The sequence below is a fragment of the Pseudozyma flocculosa genome (genome assembly GCF_000417875.1).
Source record: "Pseudozyma flocculosa PF-1 unplaced genomic scaffold scaffold00009, whole genome shotgun sequence".
NCBI lineage: Eukaryota > Fungi > Basidiomycota > Ustilaginomycetes > Ustilaginales > Ustilaginaceae > Pseudozyma > Pseudozyma flocculosa.
Genome location: NW_006920877.1, coordinates 171,915 through 192,093, shown reverse-complemented (window position 1 = coordinate 192,093; position 20,179 = coordinate 171,915). Strand labels below are relative to the sequence as shown.

General features: G+C 66.3%; 6 protein-coding genes across 6 annotated transcripts in view; 4 read left to right on the top strand and 2 right to left on the bottom strand.

The window, feature by feature from the left end:
• Positions 1-353: 353 nt before the first annotated feature.
• Positions 354-3,476, top strand: PFL1_03031 (uncharacterized protein; the record flags this gene model as incomplete). The annotated part of the gene is made up of 1 exon (XM_007880548.1): positions 354-3,476. The coding sequence occupies one exon, from the start codon at positions 354-356 to the stop codon at positions 3,474-3,476; it is 3,123 nt and encodes a 1,040-aa protein (XP_007878739.1).
• Positions 3,477-3,580: 104 nt separating this feature from the next.
• Positions 3,581-6,368, bottom strand: PFL1_03030 (uncharacterized protein; the record flags this gene model as incomplete). The annotated part of the gene is made up of 4 exons (XM_007880547.1): positions 3,581-3,835; positions 3,956-6,014; positions 6,134-6,171; positions 6,291-6,368. The coding sequence occupies 4 exons, from the start codon at positions 6,366-6,368 to the stop codon at positions 3,581-3,583; spliced, it is 2,430 nt and encodes an 809-aa protein (XP_007878738.1).
• A 623-nt stretch (positions 6,369-6,991) lies between these two features.
• PFL1_03029 (uncharacterized protein) lies at positions 6,992-10,504 on the top strand (the record flags this gene model as incomplete). The annotated part of the gene is made up of 1 exon (XM_007880546.1): positions 6,992-10,504. One exon carries the CDS (start codon positions 6,992-6,994, stop codon positions 10,502-10,504), a length of 3,513 nt encoding a protein of 1,170 aa, XP_007878737.1.
• A 473-nt stretch (positions 10,505-10,977) lies between these two features.
• Positions 10,978-11,920, bottom strand: PFL1_03028 (uncharacterized protein; the record flags this gene model as incomplete). The annotated part of the gene is made up of 2 exons (XM_007880545.1): positions 10,978-11,200; positions 11,325-11,920. The coding sequence occupies 2 exons, from the start codon at positions 11,918-11,920 to the stop codon at positions 10,978-10,980; spliced, it is 819 nt and encodes a 272-aa protein (XP_007878736.1).
• Positions 11,921-14,587: 2,667 nt separating this feature from the next.
• PFL1_03027 (uncharacterized protein) lies at positions 14,588-15,235 on the top strand (the record flags this gene model as incomplete). Its single annotated transcript, XM_007880544.1, has 3 exons — positions 14,588-14,759; positions 14,890-15,076; positions 15,190-15,235. The coding sequence occupies 3 exons, from the start codon at positions 14,588-14,590 to the stop codon at positions 15,233-15,235; spliced, it is 405 nt and encodes a 134-aa protein (XP_007878735.1).
• A 1,327-nt stretch (positions 15,236-16,562) lies between these two features.
• PFL1_03026 (uncharacterized protein) overlaps positions 16,563-20,179 on the top strand; it is a gene marked incomplete at both ends in the record, with an annotated part of 5,447 nt that continues 1,830 nt past the window's right edge. The window contains 3 exons of the mRNA XM_007880543.1: positions 16,563-16,638; positions 17,974-18,348; positions 18,519-20,065. Coding sequence (XP_007878734.1) covers positions 16,563-16,638; positions 17,974-18,348; positions 18,519-20,065 — 1,998 coding nt within the window. The remainder of the gene's footprint in view (positions 16,639-17,973; positions 18,349-18,518; positions 20,066-20,179) is intronic.

Below are 20,179 nucleotides of genomic sequence, written 5' to 3'. Positions count from 1 at the left end.
GAGAGAGAGAGAGAGAGAGAGAGAGAGAGAGAGAGAGAGAGAGAGAGAGAGAGAGAGAGGGTGTCGGGCCAGGCCGAGGTGGAAAAGGGTTTCGGAGCCAGGCTGGCCCACGGGCCACCCGCTGCCTGCCTGTCTTGCAGGGCCCTGGAAGCAACCGCCGCGTGGGCAGGGCCAGGGCTCCTTGGGCGTCGGCACCATCCGCTGCTCTCCTCAGCTTGGCTTGCTTTCTCGCCGTCTTCGTACCGCCATCATCCTTCGCTCCGCTTCGTCCGGTCTCCGCTTCAGCTTCGCTGTCAGTCGGTTCTTCTCTCTTTCACACTTGACCTGGCCTGCACTGCCGACCGACTGCGACAATGGCGGCTGCCTCGTCGGCGCAGCACGTCGAGCTGCCCAGGGACCTGGCCATTCAAATACACCGCGTCCTCAGCATACCTCCCGCCCCTGCCTCGTCCGCCGCGGTCGCTACCCCAGCACCGTCTTCGACACAGTCGACGTCGATCACTGACGCGATGACGACGACGACGACGACGGCGACGGCGACGGCGTCAACGGCGGAGCCCCCAGCCTGGACCGAGCCGCAGCCGCTGGAAGCCCAGCTAGACGACCTCCTGCTGCAGCACCAGCCCATCACCGCCCGCTCCCTCAGCCTCGTCCATGCAAAGCTCAGGCACGAGATCCAGTCATGCCAGCACAACATCGACCGCCTCACTGCCCATCTCGAGCACGAGACCGACCCGGCCCGCATGGCCGACGTCCAGGCCGCCATCGCCGCCCTCCTCGGGCAGCTCAACCTGATCCGCGAAAAGGCCAGGGAGTCGGAAAACGTCGTAAAGGAAATCACCCGCGACATCCGCAGCCTCGACGTGGCCAAGCGCAACGTCGTCGCCAGCATGACGGCCCTCAAACGCCTCCAGATGCTCGTCAACGGCGTCGATCAGCTCGACCGCCTCACCGAGACCAAACGCTACCGCGAGGCCGCCTCGGCCCTCCAGGCTGTAAAGGCGCTCCTCGACTTCTTCCAGAGCTACCGCGGCGTCGAGCGCATCGCGGCGGCCTGGAAGCAGGTAAACGACCTCCAGACCCAGCTGCGCGCATCCGCCATGCACGACTACGAGCAATTCTTCCTCCACGACCCAGGCCGCGCCGTCCGGCAGACGGGCCTTGCCGACGCCGCCCTCGTGCTCGACGCCGTCGGCCTCGACGCCCGCAACGCCCTGATCGAGTGGTACTGTGCCCTCCAGCTGCGCGAGTACCGCCGCATCTTCCGTGCCACCGACGAGGCGGGCCAGCTCGACAACGTCTCGCGCCGCTTCGCCTGGTTCCGCAGGGTGCTCAAGACCCACGACGACGAGCACGCGCCCGCCTTCATCAAGGCGTGGCATGTCGACCGGTGGCTCGTTCGCAAGTTTGCCGAGATCACGACCGAGGACCTGCAGAGTGTCCTGGTCCGCGAGCAGGGCCGGCTCAACGTGGCCACGCTGCTCGAGGCGCTCAACGCCACGCTCGACTTTGAGGTGGCCATGAGCCGCAAGTTTGGCACGCCATTCGAGGACGTCGTCGCTCCGCCCGGCGTGCCATCCAAGCAGGCCAGCGGCCCGGCCGCCTCTGGCTCGCAGCCCGCACCGTCGCCCACGCAGCCAAAGGCCAAGGGCCAGACGCTGTCGTCGGTCTTTGACCCGCACCTCATCGTGTTCGTCGAGGCCCAGGACCGAACCCTCGCGGAAATGTTCCAGGCCTACCGCCGCCAGGGCGCCTCGCTGTCGTCCGACGGAGGCGGCCGCAGCGGCGGATTCGGAGCGGACGGCCTGTTCGGCCCTTCGAGCACCGGTGGCGGAGACCCGACCGCCCCGGGTGGAGGCGGCGATAGCTCCGGCCGCGCGGGCGGCGATGCGGCCACGGTGCTGCCGTCGTCGACCGAGATGTTCTACTTCTACCGACAGACGCTCGAGCAGTGCGCGCGGCTCAGCAACCGCGAGCCGTTCCAGGAACTGTACAACGTGTACCGCAAGTGGCTGCGGATCTACGCCGACGACGTGCTGCGCGCTGCCCTGGTGCGCCACGACGGCCCGGCGGCGCGACGGTCGATCGACGTGCGGCCCAACCTGGGCGACCTGCAAAAGTGGTGCCTGGTGCTCAACACGGCCGACTACTGCGCCTCGACGTCGAGCCAGCTCGAGGACAAGATCAAGGAAAAGATCCACGCCGACTTCCGCGCCGGCGTCAGCCTCGAAGAGGAGCGCGACGTCTTCACCACGCTCATCTCGCACGCGGTGCAGACGCTGGCGAGGGAGTTTGAGCTGTGCTCCGAGCCCATCTGGAACGCCATGCTGCGGCCGCAGCCTCCGAACGGCACGCCCTGGAACCAGCTGCGCCAGGCCGGCAGCGGTGGTGGCGGCGGCGGCGGCAACGGGCTTCCCTCGGCGTACGTGGGCGAGCTGGCGTCGCTGCTCGAGCAGGTGGGCGTCGTGGTGCGGCAGGACACTGAGAACAAGCGCTTCGTCCGCAGCTGGTGCGACAAGGTCGTGGCGGTCGTCACGGGGCGCTTCACCAACGTCGTGGTGCGGCTGCGTCCGATTTCGCCCGTCGTCGCCGAGCAGCTCACCGTCGACCTCGCCGAGATCCGCAAACGACTCGAGGCGCTCCCGCGCTACCCTTCGGACGACGCGTGGGGCCTTCCCGGTGGCGGTGCGGCGGCGTCGACGTCGACCGCCGCAGCGTCGTATCGGCGGTACGTGTCCAAGGCGACGGGGCGCATCGAGACGCTGCTCCGCATCATTATGGCTCCGACCAGCACCGCCTCGGGCTCGGCGAGACCATCGACGACGGCAACAGAGCCGTCGAGCCAGGACAACCAGGGCGTCGTCGCACCGGGTCCGCCCGTCGATCTCATCGAGACGTACCGCCGCCTGGTCGGGGATCGGAGCTATTCCAACTTCCAAAAGGTGCTCGACCTCAAGGGACTCCGCAAGGTCGAGGCAAACGAGCTCCTCGATCGCTTCCTCCAGGACGATCGACCTGCTTCCTCATCGACGCCCTCCCATGCCGACGATGTAGGCGGAGGTTCGGCAGAAGCAGCGGCGGCGGCGGCGGTGGCGAGTGGCGACGAGTCCGAGTGGCTGACCAGGCTGGACATGGACGGCTCGGCATCCCAGTCCATCCTCGCCGCGGTGCACTTTGACGGAACCGCTACGCCGCCGACGAGGGGAAGCCTGCACCTCGGTCGATCGGGAAGCGGTCTGTTCGCCAGCGGCGGCGGCGGCGATCTGGGCCGAAACACGCCCCCGCACGGCGCAGCAAGCGGCGGCGGACAGGGCGGACTCGGCGGACAACAGCAGGATGGTATTGCGGCTGCGGCGGGGAGCAGGGCACTGAGCGATCTGAGGAGGTTCAAGAGCATGTTTGGCGCCGCCCTCGGCGCGGCTGGCCGCAGGGATGGAGGGGGGGGAGCTGGCAGCAGCGGTGGCGGTGGGTGGTAGATGAGCATCAAGTCACCCCCTCCTCACCCCTCGATCTCACCATATGGAGCCCAGAATCTCATCCAGCATAGATAGGATGGACGGAGTGCGCCCGCCCGCCCGCTTCAGACCAGTCCACCGACGAGCGCCAACGGATCCTGACCCATGAGCACGGCGGCGATGCGTTTCGACAGGCCAGCGCCGATGCCGCGTCGGTTGGCGGCCCGTAGCGTCCCGTCGACGTTGGTGTCGACCTGGCAGTCGGAGAGGAGCGTGTCGATCTCGTGCTGCGTCTTGCACGCCGCGTAGGCGCGGTAGAGCGAGGACAGCGTCGGGTAGACGGCCATGATCGACGACGAGACGTGCGAAGTGACGCGCGGCTAGGTTGGGGACGAGCGCGAGGGAAGGCGGGGGCGAGGTCGTGTCGTCCGTCAGCTCTAGGACCGGCAACTTCAGGCCAACGCTCAGACGCGGCGCGCGGGCGGCAGGCAGGCACTCACGATCTGCATCAGCATCAGCCGGTATGTCTCGACCTCGTTCTGGCCCGTCGTGTTCCTGCCTCCGGACCCGGGCCCGCCAAGTGCACCGCCGCCCGCACCGCTGACGGCGCCCTCGGCGCAGAAGCTGAGAAAGGAGCTGCGCACCACCTTGTACGGCCGCAGCGAAATGTCGCCCGTCAGAGTGCAGATCCACTCCGCCAGATCGACGAGGCCGTTGGCGTGCACCAGAAAGCAGCGCTCCGACACCTGCAGCCGCATCAGCGCCATCTCGACCTTGTCCTGCAGCGCCGCCGTCGTCTCGGCCGACGCCGCCGCGATGGCGGGCGCAGACACGGTGCGTCGCGATGATGATGACGACGACGACGATGCCGCCGTTGCAGCCGACCCGCCGCCATCGGTGCCTACGCCGGTGCTGGCCGCCGGCGGCGCATTGGCAGCCGCAGCCGTCTCGGAGGCGAGGGCGCTGCGGATGCGCGCGGTATAGGCGCGGTTCTCGCTGTTGATGAGCCGGGAAAAATGCCTGTGCATGCCCTGGACCAGCACGAACAGCTGGTACCCTGACGCCAGGCGGTCCCGCACCGCATGGATGCGCGCCAGCAGGCTCGACTGCTCCACCATGTTGACCACCTGCTTGCCGTCGAGCACGACGATGACGACCTTTTCCGATTCGATGACTTCGCTGTCGAGCGGCACCCAGCTGCGCCGCACCGGGTCCAGGCGTGCTCTGACTTTGCGCTTGAACGTGATCATGGGAGGCACCTCGGCCGCCGCCTCGTGTCGCATCGTCGTCACCGTCGCGCCGTCCCTCTCCATGCGCTCCTTCATCGAATCGTAGCAGGCCCGCAGGATGGCCTCGGTCGGCGAGCCGTGGCAGAGGCGCTGGTCGACTTCGACGATGAGCTCCTTCATCGTGTCTCCCTTGCCCCTGCGCAGCTTGTTGGCCTCGGCCCACCGCTTCTTTTCGGCCGCGGCCCGTTCGCGTTCCGCCTTTTTGAACTCGCGCTCGAGCCGCTTGGCCTCCCTTTCGGCCTCCTTTGCCTTTTGGGCAGTGGCGACGGTGGTGGTGGTGGCGGCGGCGGCGGCGGCGGCAGCGCCTTTGCCCGTCGTGGCATCCTGTTCGGTGTCTGACGAGAAGAGCCTCGCTGATGCGGCCGAGGCTCCCGGTCTGGTTCGTTTGCGCTGCTTCACCGGACTGCTGGACTGGGCTTTGGTTCTCTTGCGGGCGGACGGCGACGCTGTGGTGCGACCGCCGCTGCCGCTTGCTCCGCCTGGTTCATCGTCCGAGGTCTCGAGCGCTTCCTGGACCGTCTGCAGCGCATCGAGAGCGTCGAGGAGCGAGGTCTTGCGCTGCAGTGAGCCGCTGCGGCTGCCCGGCAAGGACCTGGCGGGTGGCGGTTTTGCAGATGGCCGAGCGTCGACTGCTTGCTCGGCGAGGGGCGAGCTCGGCGGCGGCGACGACGCGAGACGGAACGTCTTCTGGCCCGCTGCGCCACTCTTGCTGCTGGTACCATTGCGGCCTGAGCTAGGACGAGTTGCTGCGGCGGGTCGGGGAGGCTCTGGGCTGGAGCCGAGCACGATGGGTTGGGCGACGCGTGATGGGCCGGCCCGCTCCGCATCTGCGGTGGCGCGCAGCAGCGCTTCGGACCGCGCCCGGGCCCCAGCGGTACCCGATTGCCCCTTGGCGGCAGGTCTGCTCAGCGTGAACTGCGTGAGGATGGGGCTGGAGGGCTCTGCGTCCGAGTGGGCGCCGCGGTCAGACGAAGCGCGGATGCTGTCGGACCCCAGGTCGATGATCTCGATGGGCGGTGCATAGTGGCCAGTGGTGGCCTTGTTCTGCTGCGAGGGGCTCTTTGTGGGCAGGGACGTGATGCGGCGGAGGCTGCCGGCGCGATTCGACACGGCGATGCGGGCGGGAGACGCGTCGGTCGAGTCGATGAAGGTGCCGCTGACCGAGGTGCCCCTCGGATTGGGCCGCGCAGTGGTGGTGCGGCGGAAGAGCTCGTGAAACGAGGGCAGCGACGACTCGGGAGAGCTCTCGCGGACACGGTCTTGACTCGAGCTGTGAGAAGAGGGAAGGGAGAGAGAACCCCGGAAGCAAACAAGCGAGACAGGGGGTGAGCCAGCCGCGTAGAGGATTTGCGGATGGACCGTCGGAAGGGGAACCGAACGCGTGCGCACCTCAGCAGGTTGTCGAATGTCGCCTTTGTCTGGGCAGGCTGCGACAACGGCGGGACGGGGAAGCAAAGGGAGCGAAAGAGGCACGTCGGAGCGCGCCGAGGTCAGAGACAGGGCGCGAAGAGGCGGAACGGGGTCAGAAGACCGCCGAGAGGCCCACCTGCGACGAGACAAAGCGGCACCGCTCGACGTCGGAATGCTCCGAATCCGAGTCGATGAGGATGGGCTGCACCGTCATGTCGGGCGAGGCAGCAGGTGCGTAGAGAAGCTGCGGCCCATCTCTTTCCCGGCGCAATTTGGTACGGCAGCGGTGGATGAGATGGCAAGGAGGGCAGGCGCTGGTGGTAGTGGTGGTGGTGGTGGTGGTGGTGGTGATGGTGATGGTAATGGTGACGATGATGGTGTTGGCGCTGTCCCTGTGAGGCAGGTGTTGTGTTGGCGGCGGCCCAAGCCTGGCAGGCCTGGCCAGTCAAATGTGGAGAGCCCGGCCTGCGGTGGGACGCGGTGGCGCGCCCCGGCTGGACCCTGTCCCACTGGCTTGCTCCTGCGGGCGTTGCGGCGCGTGCGTTTGCGTTTTCCGAATGCCGAAATCTCGCTTGACCTGCCGCCTCGCAACTTTTTTCCCTCTCCTCTGGATTTTCGTCTGGCAAGCAGCTCGGGGCCAGGGCCGCCCGCGGCCAGAGGAAATTTTTGAACGGCGGAGGGCGGCAGGCCAGTCTTCTTCCTCTGGGGCTGGTCCTCTCGACCGCCGCCTCGGCCTCGGCCTCAACCTCGACCTCGTCCGCCGCCACCATCATCCGCCTCGACGCTGCCAATACCCACCAGGCATCCGTACCGGCGTGAACGGCACCGTCCTCTACCATGCCGACGATAGACTTCCTCGCGTCCGACGACGAGCTCGACCACAGCGCCTCCTCTCGGCGCAGAAGCTCCAACCGCCACCACGACGACGATGACAACGATGACATCGACATCACCGCCTCCCTGCTCCCGTCCGAGCCCATCCCAAGCAAGACCGCCAAGGCCAAGGGCAAGGGCAAGGGCAGCGCCGCCTCGTCGGCAGCAAGGCCCGCCATGATCGACTCCATCGACGACGACGAGCACAACAACGACGCCGCCTTCATCGCGTCCGTCATGCAGGCCCAGAACGTAAAGGCGGGCGCAGAAGTGGCAAAGAAGGCCGTGGGCGGCAAGAACAAGGGCAAGAACAAGACGGCCAGCGGCGTCCTCTCGGGCGGTGGTAGCTTCCAGAGCATGGGTCTCCACCCCTCGCTCCTCCGCTCCCTGCTCCTCCGCGGCTTCACCACGCCCACCCCCATCCAGCGCCAGGCCATCCCCGCCATCCTCTCGCAGCCGCCGCGCGACGTCGTCGGAATGGCCAGGACCGGATCCGGAAAGACGCTCGCCTACCTCATCCCCCTCATCCAGCGCCTCAACGGCCGCCACTCGCGCTCGTTTGGCATCAAGTCGATCATCTTCTGCCCGTCGCGAGAGCTGGCGCTCCAGATCCTCAAGGTCGGCAAGGAGCTCGCGCGCGGCTGGAAAAGCGACCCGGGCGAGGGCCAGGACACCCGCGGCGAGGCCATCCGCTGGGCCATGATCGTCGGAGGAGAGGGCATGGACGAGCAGTTCGCCCTGATGGCCAACAACCCCGACATTGTCATTGCCACCCCGGGCCGTCTGCTCCACCTCACCGTCGAGATGAACCTCGACCTCAAGGCGGTCGAGTACGTCGTCTTCGATGAGGCCGATCGCCTCTTTGAGATGGGCTTCGCCGAGCAGCTCGAGGAGATGCTGCTCCGCCTGCCGCCCACCCGCCAGACGCTCCTGTTCAGCGCCACTCTGCCCAAGCAGCTCGTCGAATTCGCCCGCGCAGGCCTCCAGGCCAACCCCAAGCTGGTCCGCCTCGACGCCGACAGCAAGATCAGCGCAGAGCTCCGCATGGCCTTCTTCAGCGTCAAGCCCTCGGAAAAGGATGCCGCCCTCTTGGTGCTTCTTCGCGACGTTATCGGAGTGCCCTACGGCGAGCAGGCCGACCGCGACGAGGAGGCCGAGGCGCTGGCCGCCGGACCCGACTCCGGCGACGAGGAAGGCGGCAAGAAGGGCTGGAAGAAGGGTCAGACCGGCGACCGGGGCGGCTACAAGAAGTTTGCCGGCAAGAAGCGCAAGCGACCCTCGCAGGCGGGCAACATCCACCTGCTGCCGCACCAGACCATCGTCTTTGCCGCCACCAAGCACCACGTCGAGTACCTGCTGCTCCTCTGCACCACTGCCGGCTTTGCCTGCTCGCACATCTACTCGTCGCTCGACCAGGCCACGCGAGGCATCCAGATGTCGCGCTTCCGCCGCGGGCAGACGAGCCTGCTCATCGTCACCGACGTGGCGGCCCGTGGTATCGATCTGCCCGTGCTGGAGCACGTCATCAACTACGACTTCCCGCCGCAGCCGCGAACCTTTGTCCACCGTGTCGGACGAACCGCGCGAGCCGGACGCAAGGGTTTTGCCTACACGCTCTGCACCAACGCCGAGCTGCCGTACCTCTGCGACCTGCAGCTCTTCCTGGCGCGGCCCCTGGTATCGTCGCACACCGCGGTTGGCGACGGCGGCGCCGACGCCGAGCCGATCGACCTCCACGACCGCCTCACGCTCGGCACCATCCCGCGCGAGAAGCTCGATACCGAGACCGAGTACATCGCCAGCAGCCTGACGTTCACCTCGTCGTCGACCGCCGTCGACTTCCCGCAGCTCAAGCAGGTCGCGGAGCGCGCTCAGGGCAAGTACGAGCGCTCCATCACCAAGGCCAGCCAGGAGAGCTACCGCCGCGCAAAGGAGATGGTCAAGGCCGGCGACGTCAAGCTCCAGCCGGGCGAGGTGCCCGAGTGGGCCTTGGCCGGCACGCCGATGGAGGAGCTTGCCGTGCACGACGTCATCCTGCGCCCGACGGCGTACGGTCTCAAGCCGCTCGCTGCGGCCGCCGCTCTTCCCAACGGGATGGCCTCGGTGGCGGCCATCACCGGATCGAGCAGCGCCGCTGACGGCGACCCCGCGGCCAAGCCGGCTGCCAAGAGGCGCGACCTGGCCAAGGAAGCCTCGGAGGCCGCGGCTCGCGCCGCCCTGCTGGCCAAAGTCAACTCGTTCCGACCGGGCGAGACAATCTTTGAGATTGGCGCGAGGGGCGAAAGCACGCCGCTGTCGCAGCTCATGAAGAGCCGACGACGCACGCTCGACGACAAGGCCAAGAAGATTGACGCGGCCGAGGCGCGGAAGCGCGATCTGCGTGGCGAAGACGAGCAGGCGGCGGCGGAAGTCAAGAGGCGGTCCAAGAAGAGGGCAGCCGCCGACGGCGCAGACGACGAGCAGCGCGGCGATGCGCTCGAGCTCGAAGAGGCCGGCGAGGAGGAGATCGAGGCGCTCTTTTCGCGCAAGTGGGGCTCTGGCAAGGTCGACGGCGGCGATGACGAGGATGTCGAGGACGTGGACGACGACGACAACGAGGCGGCCGGATCCGACTCGGACGTCGACCTGCCCGCTCCGGCACGACGGATCAAGTCGCTGCCGACGACCAAGGGCAAGGCCAAGCCGACGTCGTTCAAGGACCCGTCGTTCTACATGTCCTACCACCACCCGGACTCGCAGCAGGAAAAGGGGTACAGCATCAACGGCGGCGGCGGCGGCTCGTCGTCGTCGACGTCGTTCCTGCAGCAGGCGCGCTCGGCCGCGTACGACGTCGAGGGCGACGATTCGACGTTTGGCACCCAGATCCAGCGCCCGAATGCGCAGCGGTGGGACACCAAGAAGAAGAAGTTCATCCAGGGCGACGGCGTGGGCGCCGACAACAAAAAGATGATCCGCACCGAGAGCGGGCTGCGCCTTCCCGCCAGTTTCCGGAGCGGTCGGTTCGAGGAGTGGAAAAAGGAGAAGCGGATCGACATGCCCAAAGTGGGCGAGATGGAGCGCGACCGCTCCTCGTTCCAACCGGGACCCTCTCGATCCGGACCCGGGGGTGGTGGGGGGGCCGATGGACAGCAGAGGTACCGGCACAATTCGTATACGGCGCCCAAGAAGCTCGATCCGCTGGCCAAGAACTACCACAAGAAGCTCAAGGAGCGATCTGGCGCCGATGCTCGCGATGGCGAAGATGGGAAGAAGGTGGGGTGGAAGAAGCGCAAGGTCAACGATGGGTCGAGGGCGAGGGACGAGATCCGCAGCGCAAAGGACATCTACAGGCAGAGAGAGGAGAAGAACAAGAGGATGGAGAAGAATGCTCGCCCGTCCAAGCGCGGTGGGGGCGGTGGTGGCAGGGGTGGAGGACGTGGAGGTGGAAGGGGAGGTGGACGCGGTGGCGGACGCGGCGGTGGCAGGGGAAGGAGGTGAGGTCGCGCGCGTTCGAAGGGGGGTGTTCGAATCCATACCGTCTGCTTTTCGACTCGCTCGAACGACGTCTCTCGTCTGCGTGTGTGTGTTCGAGTAACCGTGGTCCGACGACGACCACCGAGCGGGCACAGTTCGATGGGCTGCAGGCTGGAACGAGGCACAATAGGATTCCAACGTCGTCGATCGATGCATCGACGCAATGGCAAGCGTGGGGCTGTGAAGCAGGATGGGGGCTATCAACAATTGCATGCGCGGCGAGGCCGGCGCATCGTCATCGCCAGCGAGGGAGGCAAGGGTGGCTCGCGGCTCGCGGCGAGGCAGGGAGCATCGAGGCTAGACGCGACCGCTCCGCTCCGCCTTGGTTGATTGGTTGGCTGGTTGGCTGGCTGGCTGGCCGGCTGGCTGGCTGTTTCATTCGATGGCCGCGGGGTAGGAGCACCGTCATTAGCTGGCTCCGTCGGCGTGGCGGCCGCTTATCCGACCAGGGGAGCCCTCTCCTCGTCGGTGATGGCGGAGCGGTTGCGCGAGGTAAAGATCGAGATGACGGCGCGCAGGACGGCGATGAGCGAGATGATGAAGAAGACGAGGGCGGACCAGTGGATGAACTTGCTCGACGTCTGGTGCTGGAAGATGGCCAGCAGCGCGAGGGAGATGACGAGGGCACCGGCCACGTCGCCCTCCGAGTACCACACGTAGCTGCGGTCGAGGGAGGGATGGAATAGATGGGGACATGTCAGTCAGTCAGTCAGCCAGTCTGCGGGGCCGTGGGCGATGCTCGTCCCGCAGCAGATGCTGGACGACGACGCGTGCGGCCACTCACCCGGCGGCGGTGCTCTCGAGGAAGAGGAGGGCGAGGAAGACGAGGATCTTGGTGATGATGCCGGCGTGGTGGGTGTGGGCGTTTACGCCAAAGGCCTGGAAGCCGGTGATGAAGAGGAGGACTACGACGAGGCCGTGGTAGAGGCTAAAGGGGAGGTGGATAAAGGCGACGTCTGCGAGCGTGTTGGAGCGGCCGTGGTGGACCTTGAGGGAGCGGTAGCAGTGGGAGACGACGCCGGCGATGAGGAGCATGACGACAAAGGCGAGGATCGAGTAGATGCGGCTGTCTCCGCCGTGGGCGGTGACGAGGGCCGAGTAGGCCGAGTTGAGGACGCAGAGGGCGGGGAACCTCCAGCCGATGGCGCGGACGTGGTCGGAGCCCTGCTGGGTGAACTGGTAGAAGAGCATGCCGAGGAAGCAGAGGTGGATGAGGCCCCACACGCCAAAGAGCCACTGCTCGGGGGTGAGGTAGGTCTCCTTTGCGCCCGCGCCATGGGTGGCAGCGGAGCCGAGGTGGCTGTAGGCGTTGCCCGAGGTGAAGAAGATGAAGGTGACCACGTTGGCCACCTTGAGGAGCAGGTCGTCGTTCCAGGCCATGGCGACGGTGGCAGGGGGGGGGAGGGGGGGGGGGGGACTTGCTTGGCTTCGGTTGACGAGGTGTTGGCGTGCGCGTGGCTTTGGTATGTTAGGGTTGAGCTTGAGATGCGAGTGGTCCGGTTTGCGGTGGTGGCGGTGGTGGTGGTTGGTGGATGGGTACGAGCCGGGTGGGGATGGACGAGCAGGTAGGGTCGACCAGGCCGCCCTTTTGTCGTCGTGGGGGGCCCTGATCTGGCCTGGCCTGGCCTGCTTGGCCTGAGCCTTTAGGGTCTGCGCCGGTGGGTTCGTCTGGCTTGGCCGGGGGGTCGGCTGGCTGTCGGATGACGCACGTCGATTGTTGTCTCGAGGCCCGACGTCGGTCAGGCTGCCTCCGAGCCCCGAGCCCCGAGCCAGCCAGCCAGGCCAGGCCAGGCCTCCAGGCCAGGCTTGAACCAGGCCCAAGCCATGTGACCCGCAGCCTGCCAGCAAGCCAGACCAGCTAGCCTCCACCTGTCTGGCGGCCCCTCTTGACGCGGGTGTTGGTCTCGCCCAGCCCTCTCGACACCGCCGCCTCGCACACCCACCGACGCCACCGTACCGCCATCCACACGACGTCGGCCAGCCGCTCCTCGACCGGGCCTCTTTGTCCAAGTCGCAAAGAGAGATCGCACAGGCTCGACTGACCTTGGCCTCTCTGCAACCTCGTTCGAGACCCGCTGAACCCGGCACCGTCGGTCGAATCAAGCTAAAGAGGATGGAGCTGACCCTGTCGCGGACACCGACCTTGGAGCTTGTCGAGGGGGGAGGGAGGTGTCGGGCCCAGCCGATAGGGATGGGGACCCTCACCATGGCCAGGGAGAGAGGGAGGCCGGGAAGCGGAGAGGTTGGAAGGGGTCAAGCTGCATCCTTCCAGGCCAGGCCAGGCCAGGCCAGGCTGCTGCTCAACCGGCGAGTTGTGCGCCTGGGCGAAGCATCGGGTGGCAGCAAGGCTTCACACACGCTAAAAGGCTCGAGTGTTTGCGACTCTCCAGAAATTCTTTTGCTTTTTGACAATCGAAAAGAGGGATGCTAGCTTTCCAAAGAGCCGACCTCTCTGCCGCAAGAGTGCCAAATTGCCATTTTGTGCATCGCCGCTTTTTATGAGGCGATGACCCTTCGCTGATCGTGTCAGCATGGCCTGGCTGCTTCCAGAGAATCCAACTTTTCCTTCTTCGCCGCTGAGTTTTCTAAGACCGCTTTTCAAAGAGGCCCGCTTCGTAGATTCAGTTGATGATCCGGTTTTTGACATCCGGAAAATTGGCTGCTGGCCAGGAACGGGAAGAGCCCCAAGATCGGGCGCGTTTCTCACCCACCACAGCAGGCAGCCGGTCCTGCCGGGCCGAGCCGAAGAAGCTAGCTCGACTCGAGAAGGCTGCGGGGCGTTTCGCTCCGAAAGAAGAAGAAGCCGCCAGCAGCATGGCCGCCGACCGCCGTCGAGAAAGCTCCGGCCGTCCCTCCGTCCGTCGGTCCGTCCGTGGGCCTTGACTGACCCCCTTCCCTTCGCCTGGCACGCGTAGCTGTGGCTCGTCGATCTGGCCCCGTCTCGCCGTGGTCTGGGACGTCCGCTCCCGTGGACCGGCTCGCTCGGGAAGCGATCCGAGTGCGATCCGACCCTCATGGTCGACGGGTCAACGTGCTGGCCCCCGTAGTCGCCCTCCCACCGCCTTGCCAGGACACGTTGCTGGCTCGCCAAAGCGATACGGCCGTCGATGGACCGAAGACCTTGAAGCTTGTCGGTACGGGTACAACGTGCGTGCGCAGACTACCCACGACGCCTCGCTATCGTTGGCGTGGCGGCCGAAGTGGGGACTGAGAGGCCGCGGATGGATAGACGGATCCCTGTGCGCCGATGCAACCTCGGTGGGCGTGTGTACTCGTGTACGACGTTGACCAGCGCCAACACGTCTATCCGAAGTCGGAACGAGGCGAGCAAGCCAACCTTCTTCGAGGCTGGGCTGCCATCGCCCGCTCAGGCAAGCAAGCCTTGGCTCAGCGAACCTCTCACGGTAGGTACAGTGGATCCTGGACGAAGCGAGAGCCTGCGCCTGCCGAGATGGCAATCAACGTCCCTCCCCTACCTTGCCTGCCTGCTTCTCCACGGACGGAAGAGGTGAGCCGGTCCCGCCCCGCCTCATGCCGTCAAGCAAGGCGCTCCAGAGCTCTGGTCGACGACCTGCGGCGACCGCACGTGTCCGAGCCGCCGGCATATCGAAGCTCTCGACGGCGGCTCACGATCCCCCGACGTCGTCCGCTGCTGTGTCCCTGCTCGGCCCCTACCTCCTCGTCTGATCTCCTCCTCGTCTGCTCCTCATTGTTCCACACCTGACCATCTATCCGAGCTCGCAGCTAGTCGCTTGAATCAACGTAAGTTCCCGCCCACCACAGGCGGCACGGCTGTTCTGCCTGCCTGTTCTACCCTTGACGCTCCATGCCGACTCGTTGCGCCGCCTTGCCGCCACGACGCCCTTCACATCTGACTGTAGCGACGATGAAAGGCAGATGCGGAGGTATAAAGATGGCGATGACCTCGCCGTTTCTCATGGTAGATGCTCCATTCCTCAGACGCTCCTTCTCTTCACTCCTCTCCTCTCCTCTCCTCTCCGAGCTCCCTCTGCCCTCCCCACTCCCTCCTGCATCCCTCTTGCCACCATGAAGGCCGTCTTCTTCTCGCTCGTTGCCGTCGTCGCCGCTGGCCTCGCCTCGGCCTGCTCGCCTCCCTCGAGCATCTCGTGCGGCTACAACACCTGGTCCTACAACGACCTCCAGACGGCCATCGAGGCCGCTCAGTACGACGCCTCGATCGGAGACTACCCCGACAACTGTAAGCAGCAGCGCCGCCTTGCCCGCCCCTCGTCCCGCCCCGCTTGCGTGTCATCTGGCGCTTGCTCACCGACGCTGATCTCGATCTCCTGTATGCATCGTGCACCTGTCGCACCGCACCGCAATCGCAGACCCGCACTCGTACTACCAGTACGCCGACGAGGGCATCCAGCTGTGCTGCAACTCCAACGGCCCCTACTCCGAGTTCCCCCTGGTCGACAACGGCCCGTACTACAGCACCTCGGACAACTACGTCTCGCCGGGCCCCGACCGCGTCATCTACGTGACCGCCACGGGCGAGTACTGCGCCACCGTCACGTGAGTCCCCGACGATCCCGACCTGTACCGCCCCGCTCCAGCGTCCGCGTTCGAGAACATGGCCTGACGCTTCCTTCCCGCCCCACGTCGTCCCCTTTGCGAACGCCCCGCAGCCACACGGGAGCCCCGACCAGGAACGGCTTCGTCCAGTGCTACTGAGCTTGTCGTCACAGCTTGCGTACCGGCCGTTTCGTAGAAAAGAGATCCAGAGACTGAGAATAAAGGTTGTCCGTCCGGCCATCGTTCGCCCATGCCAGCCTGTGGTCATGATGAATGGTCGGTCGAGCGAGCTCTCTCTAGCCAACTCGATGAGCGCCGAAGTTCCCATGGTCGTGCCGCCTCGCCCCGCCCTCTGACGCGTCCACCAGTGGTCTTGCTGCGGTCGAGCATATCATGTCGCTTTGCTCGAACAGGCAGGAGGCTCCGGCGACGGCGCATGATGGTGGTGGTGGTGGTGGTGGTCGATGGCAGAAGGTGAGCTCGCGCCAGGTCGTCAAGAAGGAAGAGCGCGGCGTCGAGGGATGCCAGGGTCCATGGGCGAGGGAAGCGAGCATGAACCAAGCGGGGGCGGCGCCGGTGAGCTCAAGCTAGGCCGGGCTGCGTGGATTTGGCCCAAGACGTCAGCGCCTGAAAGCGGCGCGGCAGGCGGGCGACGCAGGCCAGAGCCAGGCCTGGCCGAGCGGCGTTCGAAGCGCGCGTCATTGCTGGCCAGAGGGCCCGGAGCGCGCCAGAGCTAGATCAGAGCTAGCCAACTACTCGTCCCCGGCAGGACGGCTGCAGGTTCGGCCTCTCTGTCCGCATCTTCCGCGCATCCGTCGCCGAGGGAAGCGAGAGAGAGAGTCGAGAGTCGTTGTGTGTGTGAGAGCGGACAGAGGGGCGACCTGCCTGCCTGCGTGTCCTGCAGGCCAGCCCAGACTCGAGGACGGCAGCCCCCGTATGAAGCCCGCCACGCTTCATCAGCGAAGCCACCTGCTTGGCGACTGCCTCGACCCGCCCATCTCCATCCTCACCACCCGACCACGCTCCTACCTCTTGCTTCGACCTACACCATCGCGCGTATCCTGCCGGACCACGTCTACCCGCCAGACGACTGCGGTCCCATTCCCCATCCCTCGCCCCATTCCGTCAATCCTTCTGACCGACGCGATCCACGCCCATCTCCACGGACCGCCCAGCACGACCGCCTAGGTTCTGCTTGCCACCTTGGCGCGGCCCGATTCGTCCTTTGCAAATCGACTTCGATTGCTTGGCAAGTGGCCGCCGGAACCGTACCGACGCTCGACCCCACCACAAAAGGGATCCGAGCGCCCGACATCGCAGAACAAAGGCTTCCGACACCGATCTCGGCCGTGCATCGGACTGCGGCTCCTGGAGACACGCACTGTTTGAAGTAGGGAAGCAGGGCTCGACGCTAGATCCACCTGCTTCGATCTGACACTCGCCAACGAGCAGCGACGAAGCCCACCATCGGACCGACGGATCAGCCATGAACGGCGCGGACAGCACTGCCGCCGCAGACCCGATCCCGGCCGCCGCTGCCATGAGCCTGCCCAATTCTGAAGGTGAGTTGCCGGGCGTTGGCTAGCTGGAGGCTCTTGGACGGCGACATCATTGGCTTCGACTCGCAGTCGTTGTTGTTGCGGAGTGGCCTCGATCTATTTGGGTGGGCTCCCGCCACGGTCTGGCTCCGGACGGCGATTCCGCTCTCCGTCTTCGTCTGGCGCAGTCTGTCGGAGGGATCCGAGCCGGCGTCGTGGAGCCGCCCGAGGACCTCAGCCCTGCTGAAATCATGTTTGGCACGCATGGTCCAGCTTCGACGTTCAACGCGACAGCGTAGGCGTCGCGCGGGCGAGAACGAGGCCTTAGAGGGGATCCATCCCGGCGTGGCAGGGCATCGAGGGCAGATGAGAAGGAAGCTGGGAAAGGTCAGAGGGCCCACCAGCTTGCTTGTTTGGCCAGGCGCCGGGCGGGGCCCAAGCTGCAGCAGCCAGCCAGCCAGCCAGCCAGCCAGCCAGCGGTTTGGCTGTGGCCTGCCTGCTGGGGGGTCGACTCCCGTGTCGGCGTCTCGGGCCGTGCACAGGGACGAATTTCCAAACCTGGCCAGCCTGGCCTGGCCCCCTTTTGAGACCGCACTCTGACGTCCACCCACGCCCAACCCACTCTCGACTTTGCCCCCCCCGTTTCCGCCATCGGACAACTGCCTCTCACGACCCATCTGCCGGACAATTCACTCCGTCGCCGTCGCCGTCGCCATCGTCGACCTTGGCCCCCCTCGCTGCTGCCCACTCCTCCTCACCCACTCTCCCCTCGCTCCTCCTGGCTCATCTCTGCACCCGACCTCGACGACACCTCCGTCCGATTTACCCCTCTCTGACTCTCTGCGCCGACTCGACTTCGACCTCTTGCCGATCTTGCTTGCCTCCACGTTACATCGCCACGACGTGCGACGTCGGTCTGCTTGCGTTCAAATACAACCCGGCATGGTCATACCCCGCCATCCGAAACGATGAACTTCGACGATCCGACCGCCATCGCCACCGCCTCGGCCGACCGCCCCTATCGGCAACGCCAACACCACCCTTCGGCCTCGCTCGGCGTCATGCCTTCGTCCATGTCTGCATCCACGACTTCGCTCGACTACCGACCTTCGCCCCTCGATCGATCCAACACCACCGCCGGCGCCGCTGCCTCGTCGTCGTCGTCCTCCCGCACTTCGAAACTGACGCTGCGCACCAAAACCTCGCTCTCCAACATCGGTCGCCGCCTCTCGCTCGGCAACAACAACGACCGCCCCGACTTTTCCCACCTCGCCCGAACGCCGTCGCACGTGCCGCCGGTGCCGCCCGTTCCTCCCGTGCCACCGCTCCCGACTCTGCCCACCGACCGACCCGCCACAGTCGCCGACGCCGTCTACAGCGTCAAGCTGCTCGAGGCGCTGAGAAAGGGAGATCGCGCCGCTCTCCATCCTTTCCTGAGCGCCGCCAAGCCCGAGGGCGGAAAGCATTATGAAAACACGAGTCCGCTCCACCTGGCCGTGCGGTGCGCAGAGACGAGCGTCGTCGAGCTCTGCCTCGACTACAAGAGCGTCAATGTCAACGCCATTGAGAATCAGCACGGCAACACCGCGCTCCACCTCGCCTCGGCCGCCGGGCGGGACGATGTCGTCGAGCTCCTCCTTCGCCAGGAGGATATCGACGACACGAAGCGCAACTTCCAGGCCAAGGACCCGCTCGACGTGGCCAAGACGCCCGAGACGGCGCAGCTGATCCAAGGTGAGTGATCCGTCAGAGGCCGGCTCGACTGCCTGTCGCTGTCGAGGGTACGCACACGGCGTGGCGAGGGCCCGTGCTGCAGCTACTTGCGCTGGAGATCCACTCCGGGCGAACGAGAGCCTGACACCCTGACCCCTCTTCTTTGTTGCCCTTGCCCGACCGCCCTGCAGTCTCGCGAGCCCAGCTCAACGCCCACTACGTCGAGCTGCTCGATGCGTACGAAAAGGGCTCGCCCGATGCCGAGCAGAGGCTCTACACGCTGCTGGACAAGCCGAGATCCTCTGCCATCGACCTCAACGCCAAGAGCGTGGGCGGCACGACGCTCCTCCACGAGGCCGTCCGCCGCAACCACACGCGCATGATCGAGACGGCGGTCCGCAAGGGCGCCGACGTGTTTGCGCGCGATCGGCGCGGCAAGCGCGTCAACGACATGACCCGCGACGAAAAGGTCAAGGCGCTGCTCCGCCAGCTCACCAACGCCGACGCCGCACGCCAGTCGCAGGGCATCCCCGGACAGCCCCCGTCGTTCAAAGGATACATGGGCAAGTGGACGAATATCGCCAGTGGCTACAAGACGCGTTGGTTTGTTCTCGAGAACGGCATCCTGTCCTACTACCACTCGCAGGACGACGAGGGCAAGCAGACGCGTGGCGCCATCAACATGCGCTTTGCCAAGATCCGCGCCGACAGCAACGACAAGCACCGGCTCGAGATTATCAGCGAGACGGGCAAGGGCCCCTCGAAGCTCTATCTCCGCGGCACCCACCCGGTCGAGCGCGCCCGCTGGGTGCAGGTGCTCCAGCAGACCAAGGAGTACTTTGAGCTGGAGCGGACGCCGAGCCGTGCCGAGGGCGGCATGTACAACCACCGCTCGCCCTCGACGTCGTCGCTGACGACCACGGGCACCAGCGCCGTCGCGGGCACGCCCGGTCCCGTGGCAGGCGTGACGCCGCTCACGTCGTCTGCGTCGAGCTTCGTCGGCGCCCAGCCTCTGAGCCGGCAGGCGTCCAACGGCGCCGGACCACGGAACCTGCTCTCGGCCAAGATGCCCTCCACGCAGCAGAGCTCATCTGGCCCATCGAGCGAGCACAGCCTGACGCTGGCCAACCGGAGCCCGAGCCTGCTCAGCCGGTTCTCGACCGAGGAGCGCGACGACCAGGACTCGACGGGCGACGAGGACGGCGCCAGGTCTGGGGCGGCGCCGCACGAGGGCGAGTTCCAGCTGGTGGCCGAGTCGCTCCGGACGCAGGCCGAGCTGAGCCAGAGGCTGGCCGACTCGCTTCTTTCCACGCTCGGCACCTCCTCCGACCGCCCGACGCTCGACGACGGTGCCACGCGGAGCAGCAGCTCGTCGCGCAAGGCCTCGGCCTCGATCCGCAACAGCCGCGCCAGCCTGTCGTCGAACCTCAGCTCGTCGGACAGCATCCACTCGGCGCTCACGTCGGCGCTGCGCAGCACCAACCAGCTTGTGCTGCAGTACCAGCAGATGGTGTCGGACCGCGAGTCGTACATGCAGAAGCGCTACGAGCGCGAGCTCACCGTCAAGCACCTGTGGGAGGAAAACATGCGGGTGCTGGCCCAGCAGCATGCCGAGATGGAGGCCGCGCTCAAGGAGGCCGCCGCCGACAACACCCGCAAGCGCAAGGCGCTGCGCGAGGTCCGCGAGACGATGGGGTCCTCGCCCGGCTCCGTCATCACGCCCGCAGGTGCCGCCGCCGTGGCTGGTGCTGGTGCCGCCGCCGCCAGCATTCCTGCCGCCCTGTCGTCGGGATCGATCGCGGGCCGCGCCAACGGGCATGCCCAGCCCCCTTCCGCCTTGGCCGCTCGCCGC